The sequence below is a fragment of the Stomoxys calcitrans genome, chromosome 1, assembly GCF_963082655.1.
Source record: "Stomoxys calcitrans chromosome 1, idStoCalc2.1, whole genome shotgun sequence".
NCBI classification, from domain to species: domain Eukaryota; kingdom Metazoa; phylum Arthropoda; class Insecta; order Diptera; family Muscidae; genus Stomoxys; species Stomoxys calcitrans.
This window is the reverse complement of record NC_081552.1, coordinates 271585421-271600059: the sequence shown is the minus strand read 5'-3', so window position 1 is coordinate 271600059 and position 14639 is coordinate 271585421. Positions and strand designations below refer to the sequence as shown.

The following is a 14639-nucleotide window of genomic DNA, read 5'->3' as shown; positions in this document are numbered from 1 at the left end:
GTATTTCAGGCGTTGGTCTTGCTATATTGGAAAAGGCTAAAGTAATATCTCCCATAGTAGACAATGCTGGCACAGTTACGTCGGCTGGTACAGTATCTGCAGGCTATCAAAACTTTTTCATTTGTATCGAAATGTTATTCGCAGCCATTGCTTTGCGATATGCTTTCCCATATCAGGTAAGAATGTGTCAACATTGGCTCTTATGCCCATTAACGGAACTTTGCACCATATCCGGCTGATTGATCACAATCACCCAGCTATTTAACACCTTCACATAGTTTTTGGAGACCGTTCTGTTAATAAAGAGTTTCCTATTAATTCAATCGCAATTCTGCTTTTAGGTGTATGCCCGTAGTTGCATTGGCGATGGGCATGGCCGTTCAGTAACAATGCAATCAATTTCCAGCAGTTTAAAGGTAGTATAATAAACTTGCTCCAAATAATTATTTGTATATACGAACGTCATTTATACATTTCCTAGGAAACGATGAATCCTAAAGATATTATGACCGATGCTATACACAATTTCCATCCACAATATCAACAGTACACACAATATAGTTCAGGTAAGCTAAAGACTTGTACGGCTTCTAGATTTGTTGGTGTGCATGTAAAACTAATAAGCAATATTAAGTACATATCTACTAAATGGGTGCTTGTTCAAGCATCTTTGTAGCCTAAGACCATGTTATATCTCAATTTGTTTATCTTTTGCTTGAGCACACAATCCTAGCCGTTTTAAAGTCGTGTCACATTCATGTCTCACCTAGAATAAATTAAATGCTCAAGCTATGGCCAAACGTATTTTGTGGTTAAAGTATTTTTGATCTAGATAACGTCTTTGATATTTTGTAAAATTTAAAAAAATGTCCATAGGGCAAGTGCTCCTAAGTTCGGCATGTTCCAGTAAACGGCACTTTTCTTCTTAAACTCAACAAAGAATATGAAAAACTTTACATTAAAATAATGGTCAATAAACGGCAAAAATATTCTCGGCTGAGATTGTATACTACGTCAGAATCTCGTTTTTGGTGTTAGGGATTTCCATACACAAGGGCGCCGTTTGATGCCGCCGTTAAGGACCATAAAACATGCAGTTTTCTGTCTGCGCTCTTCAAAAATCGAATTGGCAGATCGGTTTATAATGAAGACATATCAAACTATTGTCCGGTGTAGCCTATCTGCGAAATTAACATGTCTATGGACCAAAAAAATGTGTAACTCGTTATACTCTTTCGCTCAATCTGCGGGTTCGATTACTGGCGAGAAATTTCGAAAAATAGCCCCTGTCTAAGAGCAATAGCTTTGTACAGATTGTTTTTTTTTTATCAATAGTAAGATTCATTTCGGTTAAAGTCATTTTTATGATTGTGGTACTAATCCCGCCGACACCGGATAACTATGAGCACCACACAGGCTGAAACTTTGAGCTCCGACTTGTGTGGTGTCCATCGTTACCACGGAAAGCTTAGCTGAAAGCTACCGCGCGCATCCACAGGTTGCGGATGGTGGGAAGCTCCGTGGGCAGCAGCGATTTTCGAGAGGAGAATCTCAGTGGGGAGTCAGTTGGCACAGGAATTAAATACTGAGCGCCAATGATACTCGAGATGACAAGGCGAGTTATTGGCGCCTTCAAATAACTAATGGCCAACTTCAGCGTCTGTTCCCAGGTTAGGAGCGGCTGGAGGCGAGCGTCTTTGAGCAAGCGGTTTCCCACAACGAGGTATACATGTGCAATCCCATAAAAGCCATACGGTTGGGGCGCTGGGCCAGTAACGCGCCCCCGGAAGACTATGAGAACTACTGAGAAACAAAGGAATAGTAAAAATGGATAAGAGGCTAGCCACAATCCACATAAAAGCCAAATTCTTCAACATCAACAAGGACAAGGACGAGCAGACCAAGGATATTTTATACGAGCGCCTAGAGAGAGAATATGACCGCTGCCCCGCCCATGATATTAGAATCATTCTGCGAAAGTTTATTGCGAAGATAGGGAAGGAAGACATCTTTGATCCAATAGTCGGAAAGTATAGCCTCCACGAGATAACGTTCAGTAGTGGGTTGAGGCTGATAAATTTCGCCGCGGCAAAAAACATGGTAGTTAGTAGCACCAGATTTCAACATAAAAAGCCTCCCCCAATAAACCCATGGTACGACCAAGAGTGTCGAAATGCTACTGAAGCCAAGAATGCGGCTTATAGAGCAATGTAGCAATCAGCCGCCGCTTTCGATACCCCTTACGTTTAAGCCACGTCTGAGTTTGGTATCCCTACAAAATTAATAAGACTCTGCAGGATGGCACTTGCTAATACGCGCTCCTCAGTAAGAATAGGAAAGAATCTCTCCGAACCATTCAATACCAAAAGAACCATTCAATACCAAAACAAGACACTGATACTGATTATATGGTTCTGAGGCATGGGTACTTGTGACGCAGATGAGGCAGTGCTTGGAGTATTTGAGAGAAAGATTCTTCGTAAAATATATGGACCAGTTTGCGTTAATGGAGAATATAGGCGTCGAGAGGAGTTACACGTATCAAAATACATCGGCTGAACTGAGTCGCATGCCCTTGAAAACCCACGTCATTGGACACTAAATTTCATAAGTCCACCACCAAAGAATGGAGAGAGAGAGAGAGAGAGAGAGAGAGCATCGATCTAAAAAACATTGAACTTCCCATATATCTGATCAAGCCATTTGTGCAAAACTAACAAAACTTGTGAAAGACAACGAGCGCTGTAGAAAAAAAACAAAACTTTGACTTTTTTGTTTGAATTGTTTGACATAATCAAAGTAAAAGGCGCATGGATGTGCAAAGAATATGAGAACTTCTACAAAGTTCTACAAAGGCCATGGCAGCCGGTTGTACATACCGGATTGAACCGATGGAGACCTTCATTGGCAAGGGCTGCCGCCTCAGTGTAAAACACACTGCTACAACAACAACAACAAAGGCCGCGGCAAACCTGCTGGTGCCAACACCATCCATCCATCCAAGCGAAAGAGTGCAATGGAAGCGACTGTGTTACACTTACCAACTCAGCGATACTTGGTTGTTTCGAAAGTAGAACGGACTCATTCGACAATAGTACAGATAGAGTCCTAGTTGTCACAAGCTCAAAGCTGGCGTCCCACGGAGCAGCTATGAACTGCCACCAGCTTTCTGCTGAGGGCATTGAAATCCTAATCCCAGGTCATTCAGGAAACCACAAGGCTATATACAAGGAAGCTGCTCGGGCGAAGCAGTACTTGGTCACACGCTTTTTCTGGACAAGTGAAGCATGGACCTTGACGACAAACAGCTTGGGAGCTTTGCATATCAAGCAGGAGTTCTCAAGAATGAATCCATGGAAATAAAGTTTACTGCGCTCAAATAAAAAGATGGTAACGCTCAGGCAAACGCAGAAGGATTTCAGAATGTGTTAGATGAGTTCAATTGCCGCTACAATAAGCATAAATACCGGCAAAGACAGGCGTTTTTGTTCAGATAACCAAACATCATGAACTTCTTTGTGCAGGAACTGATGAGCAATTATGATGAATTGAAAGCAGTCTTCAGAAATGGTAAAACTCAGATTGAGGTAACATGCGACTGGATAGACGACATATTATACAGCACCTATATAACCCATCACCCGGTTAACCGTCTTCAGCTCATAAAAGAAATATTTTTTACCCAATTTGTTTGGAATTTCCAAAAATGTTTTATAACCTTTTTATTCGAAAATGGTCTACATCAGATCATATCTTGATAAAGCTGCGACATAGATTGATCTCCCTATTTAAGATACTGAACTTTTTTTTTGCCGATTTCGCTGATATTTAAATCAATACGTTGTAGAGAGAAGGTTTGATCAGCATTACCATTCGAGTTAAAGCAACAAAATTGCCGACTGCTACATGTCGCACTTGGGAGAATTTACCCTAGGCGTTTTCAATTTCTATTATCATACGGCTAGTGTCCAATGCAATCATAGGACTAATCACAAAATTAATGTGAACCAAGACAAGGGCAAGATAACATTTTTAAGACTTTAGCTGTGACTGAATGTAACTCGAAGGGATCGTTTCAGCTAAATTGTACGTGCTTTCATATGTATAATATGCAAAATTTGATAATATTTAAGTCAATACTTTTCCTATCATGGAATCATATGCATGTTTATGATATAATTTGAGATATGGCGAAAAATAATGTATCGCATTTTTGTTCTGTTATTTGCCAAAATGTGTGCACATGCTAAAACTTTATTTATTTTTATCGTTTACACCTTTTATTATTGTTGTTTTTTCGCTTTTGTAAATGTCCCTCTCACCCATTTGATGTTGTCTCCTCTTTGAATGGAAGGGCATCTTTTCGTACATAGCTAACCGAAAGTATTTGGGAATAGGCATTTCATCATTTGGTTTCGGTCTTTATAAAAGAACTGGTAATCTAGGAAAAGGGCAACACATCTACATGCGAAATGATTCAATTATTACTCTTCATCGACTTTGGATACGTTGTGTACGTTTGCTTGCAAATTTCTCTGATGAAATTTTCATAATACAGTGTTGAACGTGTTGTCCAAGAAAAGAAATTAAAAATAGCCGGTGGTTCTACTTATTAACCGCATTGCACACCACAGTAAAACCTATGTAAACAATCTTTCACTTAAACATAAGTCACACACTTTCGCTCATTTCGTACGGCTTGGTATTAGTTTTCATCAAATGATAAGATAAATGAATTGACAGAATATATATATATTTTTTTTAATTTACAGAAGTAACCTCATCTCAACGGTATGAAAAACTTTAAGCTAAATACATTTTTGGTTACAAAAAAAAAAAAAGAAAAAGAAAAAGAAGAAAACCGGGAAATACGTTCATTTGAAATGCTTTCATGCAGCCAACATGCTTTCCAATCGGCGACAGACGTAACATTAATAGCACACCACATTTATATATATATATATATATACAATACAATATATAAGATTTATTAAGTCGAATAAGAAAACTTACAAAGTGTTACAAACTATACCAGAGCTGCCTTAAAAAAAATTCGCCCATAAAGAGAAACGCCGGAGGTTGATCGTTGCAACATTCCTCTAAGATATACATAAGTGTTACGCAAAGTGTTACTTAGATATATTTGAACCAATGACTTCAATGCATTTTCGTCATACTTTGACTTGACTAGAGCAGCACAACTTTGGTTTTACTCCCACGAACCGCTTTATCCGAGTACTTAACTATTACGTGATAATTAGAAATACTTCTCTGATTTTATTTTGGTTTTCCATATTTTTATTTGAATTTCGCTCCCCATTAATGTAAACATCAAGTACCTTTAGTAATTGTAAAGCATTAAATATCATAGGTTTATAAGCTTATATTTCGTTTATGTACTGTATTTTTATATTATTTCGATTATAATTTCTTTGCCAACTATTGCACATTTTTTTGAATTTGAAATAAAATTAAATGTCGTAAAAACTTCTCAAATAGGGGACAACTTGTCTTTACATTTTGAACCACATAAACTGTTAAGCTTTTAACTTTGAATACTTTGTTCGCCTGAGTTTCTTCCGACTCGAAAGAACCTACAAAAAACGAATATGTGTACTTGTTTCCATTTTTCACATGGCTCAGCCCTAGGAAGTGGCAACGTAAACATTAGAGAATTTTTATTTTAAATTTGTTGTTGTAGCCCCATTCTCATGTGGAGATGGCGATCCTCGTCAAGCTCCTGCAGATGACCAAACTCGTTCCGGCGCAAAGGACCGATCGCCACGGGAACAGGGTGGCCATTGGTTATTTAAAGGCGCCAATTACTCGCACTCAGTATTTGTGAATGAGCCGGTGACGCCGGCTGCGACTGCCGTTGCACCTACTCCGTATAGAGCATTCCCTGATCCGCAACCTGTGGAAACGTCCGATAGCTCGCAACTAAGCTTCTTGTGACAGCAATGAGCACCACACAGGCTGTAACATTGAGGTCCGATTAATTTTTTTAGTTGATGTGTTTGCTTATTTTTCAAGGCGAGCTTAATGATCGAAAATATTTTTGCAATGGAAAATGAAAGCCAGAGGATACCGACCTCTTCGTTGAGGAGGTCATCATCAAAAAGTGTGGGTGCTTGAAAGGCCTTGTATGTATATTGAAAGAAGGACTTCATCGGGTCAATTCGGTATGTAAATTGGCTGTCAAGGGAGGTCCCTTAACATTGAGCTTAAACTTAAATTATTACGAAGTTTGCCCCTGTTCCTTGGCTCATTTTGGACCACTACCCCATCTTGTGGTGTATTCGCTTTGAAACTTTGCAAATAAAAAAGCTTTCGGTTACCTGCTAAATAAAAGGTACACTCGGTGTTTTTATGTAGTATAGTTCCCGAGAAATCGGGGTTGGAAAAAAGATAAGGCAAACACGTATTTACTATCAAAAATAACATTGAAATTTCCTTGGCTTATTTGAAAAGCATACAATAGGCACCAGTCAACCCTTGGAAGAATTACTACTTTTATATTATTCTATAGAGTCAGTGAGTGCAGTCTCTAACAATTCTTCTTAGCGCAGCAAGCGAGAAGAAACCCTTACTTTCCACTATTCCGATTGAACAACAAACACATCAACATTGCCAAACTCTTTTTGTCGTGCACTTGACCATTGTTGTGTTTAAGCTGCTGTTTGCGCTCTATTATTTTGATCTATAAAATCTTTCCGTGATTTTTCAAACATCTGCGAGCTCGAGATCATATTCAATGCTTTCTATTCAAAAAGGAGCATAGCAAAGAACTTGTAAAGATGTTTGAAAAATCACGGAGAGATTTTAAGGAATAAAATAAAAGGGCCCAAACAGACAAATCTCTAAAAATTGCTTTTCCAATATAAGTTAGTAATATGCAGCGATTACATACATATAAATGCTCGCCAAGACACTGATGCGAAAACGCTACACTTGTCTAAAATGGGTTTATGAAATGTTAATGGGCATATTTGCATGTATAACGAAGTTGGTGCGAAAAATGAGTCTAAGATAAGAATACAACACGAACCAAGTTCGAATCTTTGCTCCAAAAGCCGTCCCTTTCTAATGCATATATGTTCCGTTGTAGCGATGGATTTTTCCTACAATTGGTGTTGATGGGTTTCAATGGTCAGTCATCGCAGCCGAATCGAGAGATGAGGGCAGCGGAATGACGGCAGAAGTTAGCGATGGCTTTGCTAAGCTCACAAGCACACCGAGAAAGCGATCCGGCACACGACGAAGAAGACAGGAGTTTGTAACGACAGCGAAATCGGGCGAAAGTGCAGGATGCTGGAAGAGAGAGAACTGACATTCCAAGCACTTCTACGGAAGCTGTAAAAAGAATCAGATCTCCCGAAGAGCATAACACTGCTAAAATGCTGAAGAAGAAAAAGAGCTCCCCGCTTTCAAGTACTCTGGGAAAACTAAGCCAGCCATCCTGCAATGGAGACACCAGACAGTGTCCTGCGGAGGTAGACAAAGTCGGAACAGGAACGAAGGAAGCGCGCACGGCCCCTGATTCTTCATGGAGGACTGTGAGGAAGGAGGGTACATGAAGGAAGGAGGCCACAGCCATCACGGAAGAGGAAGATAGTCACTGAGAATGACAAGTGGCAAGGAAGCACAACAGAGGTCCCAAGTGGAGGATCTGCTTAACGATCGGATTTTCGAACATGTGTGAACTCTGTAGAGGGTCCACCCATACAAATGATGAGCTGAGCGAGTATAAAGGGGACATCTTTACGCTGCGGTTTGCGTCGGCGGAAGTATTGATGCCGTCAAACAGCTCGTCAGAAGAAGGGCGCAAAGCTCGACCTGGTGGAGGATCAACCAAGTGGAGGATCTGGTTAACGATCGGATTTTCGAACATGTGTGAACTCTGTAGAGAGTCCACCCATACAAATGATGAGCTGCGAGTATAGAGGGGACATCTTTACGCTGCGGTTTGCGTCGGCGGAAGTATTGATGCCGTCAAACAGCTCGTCAGAAGGAGGGCGCAAAGCTCGACCTGGTGAAAAAGATGGACATCCCCTAGCTCACAAAGGAAACGGTCTTCATCAAGAAACGGGGCAGTAAAGATGAGCTGACTTATGCAGTCATCTATATCGGCTGTGCATCCGGTAGGATTCGACCAGATCATCGGTCCCAAGTGGAGGGTCTGGTTAACGATCGGATTATCGAACATGTGCGAAACTCTGTAGAGGGTCCACCCATACAAATGATGAGCTGCGAGTACAGAGGGGACATCTTTACGCTGCGTTTTGCGTCGGCGGAAGTATTGATACCGTCAAACAGCTCGTCAGAGGGAGGACGCAAAGCTCGACCTGGTTAAAAAGATGGACATCTCCCGGTTCACAAAGGCGACAGTCTTCATCAAAAAACGGAACAGTAAATTTGCGACGAAACACATGTTGGGATTCTTGGGCAAGCAAAACCAAAATTTTGTCGCAGAGAAGTGGGAAGTCTTCCACAGTGAGGAGAAGAAGGAAGGAACTCTCCTTGTGGTTGGCATTGATCAAGTCTCCCTGACGAGTTTGGCTAAGACTAAAAGCATTGCGCACTACGGGAGTCAGGCTGTCTTTTTCAAGCTTGGGATAGGCAGAATAGAAAGATAAAAAATATTCTCTCAAAACCCATGTCCAAACTGAAGCTTTAGTAGAGGACATGGGAGTGAGAGCAGAGACAACGGAGCACATGTTGAGGCTTTTGAGAAAACCCTATTTTCCACTGGATATGAAGGAACTCAGGGATACGCCGGAATCTTGGAATAATGATGTCGATCGAAGGTTTATTATTACGGAATTTATAGTGAAGGAATCTTTGAGGTTTGAGTTTCAAACCATTTAAGTCACCCGGACCTGATGGAATATTTCCGGCGTTACTACAGAAGGAGGCAGATTATTTGGCGCCCCACCTGGCCAATATTTTCACAGCGTGCCTGTGACTTGCATATACTCCGAAAGCCGGGCAAGGGTTTCGTCCTTTCTACTCAAAACCATGGAACGTATTGTGGACACCATGATAAAGAGTATGACATCCAGTGAACTGCTCAAATACAAACAGCAAGATATGTAAGGGGAAGATCGGTGGAGACTGTCTGCACGAGGTTGTGCATAAAATAGAATAATTCTACGATACCAAAACGTACACACTGGCGGTATGCGTTGACATCGAGGGAGCTTTTAACAATGTGCGGACCGACAAACTGATCCAATCCTTAGACCAGTACCGGATGGACCCGGTCCTTAGAGACTGAATAGACCATATGCTAAAAACAGGTGGTTAAATTGTGTGTCCCATGATATAAATATAAAGGAGAAAGTGGGATTTGAACCCGTCTGCTAAGCACACCATGTTATAATACTTCTAAGAAGTAAGGACCCGAACCAGCAATGCAGAAGGGCCGAAAGGGTCTTACATATGGCATATGACTGGGCTACACGATTTCGATGTATGACAAGGTCAAATCCTTAGGTGTGATCTTGGACAGGAAACTGAATTGGAAATGTCACATCCAGGAGCGTACTGAGAAGGCTCACAGATGTTGGGCACTATGTAGACGGGTCGTAAGCCCAAAATGAGGCCTGAATCCGAGGATGGCCAGAGGACTGCCGTCAATAAACTTGGTTAACCCGAAGCCTTTTGGGCCGGCGCAATCCGAGTTAAAGGGCGTGGGCGACGAATGCGCATGCAACCCTGTGGAACAGCGAAACGGTTGGTAGGACGGCCAAAATCCTATGGGGAGATCCAGATAGTGAGATGACGAGGCTATTACTGAAAGGAAGTAAGGAGAAGGTCAGTATAGCTATTGGTATCATAACGAGACACATAGGACTACTTTGTATTTAGAGCGCACAACAAACCGATTACTGACTTTGGTGTATATCCATAGTGGCATGGATATACACCTAACCTAACTTTCAACAATGTTGCATTTATCGTAAATTTTCAAATGGCAATGTGAATATATTTTACAAAATCATCAATAAATCATAAACAAATAAATATGTGTATGTGTATGTAATCGCCACTTGCAAATTGAATTAAACCTGCGTATCTGTCTATTCACAACTAGCAACATGGAATTCTGCTTTATAAATATCAAAATTTGCTTTACTACTGTCAAAAATCTTACTAGCCCCCGGGCTGCTCAAAAATTTTTCACCACACTAAACTTCATATTTTTACAAACCCTACAACTTTGCTATCAATCGGCATACAGCCAAAGCTTCTTTTGTTGCGTCAGAAAACGTTCTCCAACTATTTACTGGAGAGGGACACAGTCCTCTGTTCCTCGCTTCCGAGCAAATAGTTGCACCAGGCAATAAAGATGAAAGCCCGCCTGTTGCGTGGCCGCACCCAGGACATTTCCACCTGCCACATGCAAGAAAAAAATTTTGCGTGGAAGGGCCTTAAGGGTGGGCCTTTACGCCTTCGTGGCGGCCTCAAAACCACGCTTTATTCCCAGCCCCTATTTTTTTTTTGGTCGCTGGAGGGGTCTGGGGGAACTACTTGGACACCCGAGCAGCTGGACCACAAAGTATAGCGTTGGAGGTCCGCCGTGTCCAAATTTATTGTCGCTGTATGGATGTGGTGAGGCTGATATATATATGTCCATGGAGCCAAGTGGTCTTGCCGTTCGGGGCAATTCTGAGGGTAAAATATCCATACCCGTGGGATGTTTTATCCTCACAATCGCAATGGAACGACTGGGACACTTGGATCCACTTTGACATGCTTTTATTTAGTGCCTTTGTTAGGGCATGTTTGCTTGATTTTTTTTATGCGCTTATGGCGAGAGGTATTGGTTCTTGTCTGCCGTATTATGATTACCTCCCCGCCATGCGCTTATTGTGATGTATGTATGTTCTACGCATGCCATTGAGTGAACATTACCACCGTCAAACGTGTGAAATGAAAAATCTTGTCCAAGGAAGTTTCGAATTCACAAATATGGTCAGCAGGTGGTGTCCACTCAATTCCATGCGTAGAAAGTGTGCCTGGAAAGGAGAAAGGGAGATATTAGTAGGAATAGATTAATAGAATAGAAGCAATGGTTTATACTCCCTGACGGCTGCGTTTTAATGAGAGAGTCCACGTTGACATTTGGCAATTTGACAGCGGCACGGCATTATCGGCCAATGTTGCCACTCATTACTACTCGTAGTAAATTGTTGGTAGTTAGTAGGATCCGTAGAGTACGGTTGATAATGACGTGTAGTAGGTTGATTCATTCATAAATTCGGCGGTTATAAGAGAGAATTATTTGAAATCGAGGCGAATTATTAGAAAAGGCCAAATATAATAATAATATTGAGAATATTTAGTAGAAATGTCGGACAGCGTCCAATATGTCGGCTCGGGAAAAATCGCCATTGAATCAACTCCGGCCTATAAAAGGGCACAGAAGGGGGAAAAACGCCATGAGTTTGTGAAAAAGTGGTGCTGAGCAGGCACGTATCATAGAGTGTCGAAGTAAGTGTTACAAGAAAAAAGGTGAAGGTGTTAATAGGACATAGAATAAAGGTTAACATCCTTTTTTTTTGTGATTAAGGTTATAAGACCGGAAAATAGCGTTGTATGTCAGAAGAATATCCATCTTTGTGTTTTATTGGCAAAATCGCCTAAATAGAAAAGAGGTGCTGGATTGGATTGTGCTATACACCCCTGTGCGTCCATAATAAGGGAAAAGGATCCATATTACTGTGACCGTTAGTGAAATTCACAAGGTAGGATCATTCCTCTTAGTGCATATATAGTACGGTCAACAATTTATTAAGGAAAGTGGAATAAAGGAGTCCGTCTTTCCTGGTGTCCGCCATTACCGACACCATTCAGTGGAGGAACTCCATCTGTCAGCCACTGGCGTCACCACTTTTGGATTTTTAAATAAAGTGGTTGAATCACCAATACAGCGTTGTCCGTGAGAGCAAAAGCTCAGCACCACAACAAAATTGAAATTCCCAAAAGTCTAAGCCTTTTGTTGTTTTAACCATCTGTATTTTGTGGCCATCCACATATATTTATGTTTGGCTCCAGTTATGTGTTTCTCTTGATGAACGCATAGATATCATTTTTTTTTTTGTGTGTGTGTTTGGATTCTGGCTTTTTATGCCCACCACTATATTCGCACACCAACACAAGCGTCGACGTCCAACTATAAGACGATATTTTTAATTTTTGGCCGCATCATACCATCAAGATTGTCTCGCATGCTACATACATTGACGAGACTGCTGCGGCATAATTTTGGCACTTAACAAAACGAACAAGCCACACAACAAAAAGAGCCACAACGATCATTATGACCAATATCATTAGAATTTAAGTTATATATTTATATTCATGTTATTTTTAGGTTCAAATTTAAGTTTCTTTGATTTATTTATTTAATTTATTGATTTACATATTTTTACCCTTTTTTTTTTAATTTTGATTTTTGTTTTAACATACCTTTTTTTTACACTGAAAGAATTTTGTGATAGGGCCCCCAAAGATTTTTTTTTTGGTTTTAAATATACATAATCATTAGTTTCCCTTTTGTGTGAAACGGATTAATACTTACCCTTAGAACTTACCTAAGCGAGCTCCTTTAGGCCAGGTTAGGGGGAATTTTGATTAAAAGGCTTTAGTTTGACTAATTAGTCAGAAATAATTTATTAAGAATTTGAGGGTTCTAAAATCGTTACGTTTCAGGTCGACAAGACCATTCGTTTTGCTTATTATCATTTTTATTAAACTTTGATTCCTTGACAAAACAAACTAAGTAAAGATACCAAATAGATTTTAGGAAAATAACGTATACTGGTGTTAGTGTTAGTTTTATATTAATAAATATGTTTATATCTTGAATGTTTAAAACTGAAAGTATGATGCGTTAAAGTTAATTGTTGAGGGGAATGTAAAGTGGTAAGTTAGGTGATGTGGGCGGGTTCGTGGGGTCACATGAATATGATGGAATGTTGACCAAGGTAGGGCGGGCGGCCGGAGGTCATAGGACGATCTCCCAAAACAAATGGAATGTGAAAGTTCAGGTGTAAGTAACGTTTTTTTTTTGTGTTTGAATGTATATCGTTTTTTTTTTATTGTCTACGGGCCTAGGGCGAGGATATAGGGTTGGGACCTCCCCAGAGATGTCGACGAAGCTAGCCGGTGCCCGGAAAATATCCCCAAGCTGCAATAGGCACACGTAACAAAATGGCGCCCAAACAAATGTATGGCGGTTTAAAAGATCGCTATCGGAATGTAGGAGTGTAGATCACCTAAACACTGTGCAATAGAACACTAAATGAGTGCAATAGCCCAACGTTTATATTCAAAACTAAAAGTAGGCGAGTTTCAGGGTTTCGTAGCCATTCTTATGAATATATATAGAACCGTTGTACGAGATTCTGTAACTCTATTACTTTAGGGTTAGAATAGAGACTACCAATACAAAAGATGAGGCGCGAAGTGACATACGGACTGTTATAGGAAGCCGTATTTGCACACGTTAATCGGAACTAGAAATGATTAGAATAGTTTCAGCCTGAAGTTTGAAGTGACCCTGTTTTGGACCAAAGGAATAACCGCTTTAGATTTTATCTAGAGGTCAGCTGTATTCCAAGGAGAAGAATCAGGCGTGGATAGGGCCATAAAGATGGCGTATCAAAGCACTACCCAAACCGTAATTTTTATGTTTTCCGTTTTTGTATAGCTAATGTCTTCTTTCACATTCCATTGAGTAGAGCCGAAAAAATACCCCACACATCACATCCCGCTTTACAATCCTCTCATGTATATCGAATTGTTAAGAGTTTTGCGTTAAATATTGTGTTGTGCGTTCTTGAATGCCAGATTTTTTTTTATTTTGCGTGTGAAGTTGTCATTGTTGGCCAGTGTCTCAGGAAGGATATTGGTGTTTTCCATTGTTGTCTAGCGGCAAGTTATGGGCATTGAGACCCGAACACAGGCTGAAAATAGAAAGAGGAATAGGCCTGAGACATTTGATTTAAATAGGTCATTACAAGTACAGGAAAAGAGATCGAAACAGAGAACCGAGATGAGTGTAGCGCCTGGTAATGTTGACAGAGCTGGCCAAATTACGGACATGTCTCAGACGATAAATGCGCCACCGTCAGGAACCAATTCAGAGGCCGGATCTCAGGTACAAGCTGCGATGGCACAACAGCCGACAACGTCCCAGAGTCGAAGTCAGATACAGGGTGAGGCAGGAGGTTATCAACGGGCTGTTGAGAATCGATTTCAGTCGGTTCAGTCAGAGATGAGTGACATAAGGAAAGCTATTGGCGATTTGTCCAAAGCGGTCACTCAGTTGTCCCAGATAGCTTTGAATCAGGGTAGAGGCGAGAATACACCTGTGAGCACCCCGGCTATGGCACCAGGACGTCCACTTAATTCCGAGAGAGCAGGGGATAAACCCACGGAACAAAATACCGTACCTGAGGCACCTGAAATTCAGAGAAGGGAAAATAATGTCATTCGAATCAATAAATTAGGATTGATGTTTGATGGAACCACTAATGGCTTAGCAGTTGAGGAATTTGTCTATAGGCTAGAGTACTTTCAATGGCAGTACAGAATTCCATGGGCCGAAGTTATTCGAGATTTTCCCCTTT

General features: G+C 40.8%; 1 protein-coding gene across 6 annotated transcripts in view; it reads left to right on the top strand.

Moving 5' to 3' along the window:
• The window catches only part of LOC106089723 (transmembrane protein 184B), a 33506-nt gene that overhangs the window by 3926 nt on the left and 14941 nt on the right, over positions 1–14639 (top strand). For 5 of the 6 annotated variants that reach the window (XM_013255683.2, XM_013255680.2, XM_013255685.2 and 2 more), the window contains 3 exons: positions 10–176; positions 342–416; positions 482–566. In XM_013255683.2, the coding sequence (XP_013111137.1) occupies positions 10–176; positions 342–416; positions 482–566 (327 nt within the window). Of the gene's footprint in view, positions 1–9; positions 177–341; positions 417–481; positions 567–4772; positions 5507–14639 lie in introns of those variants that run through there. The other variant, XM_013255684.2, reaches the window with a different exon arrangement.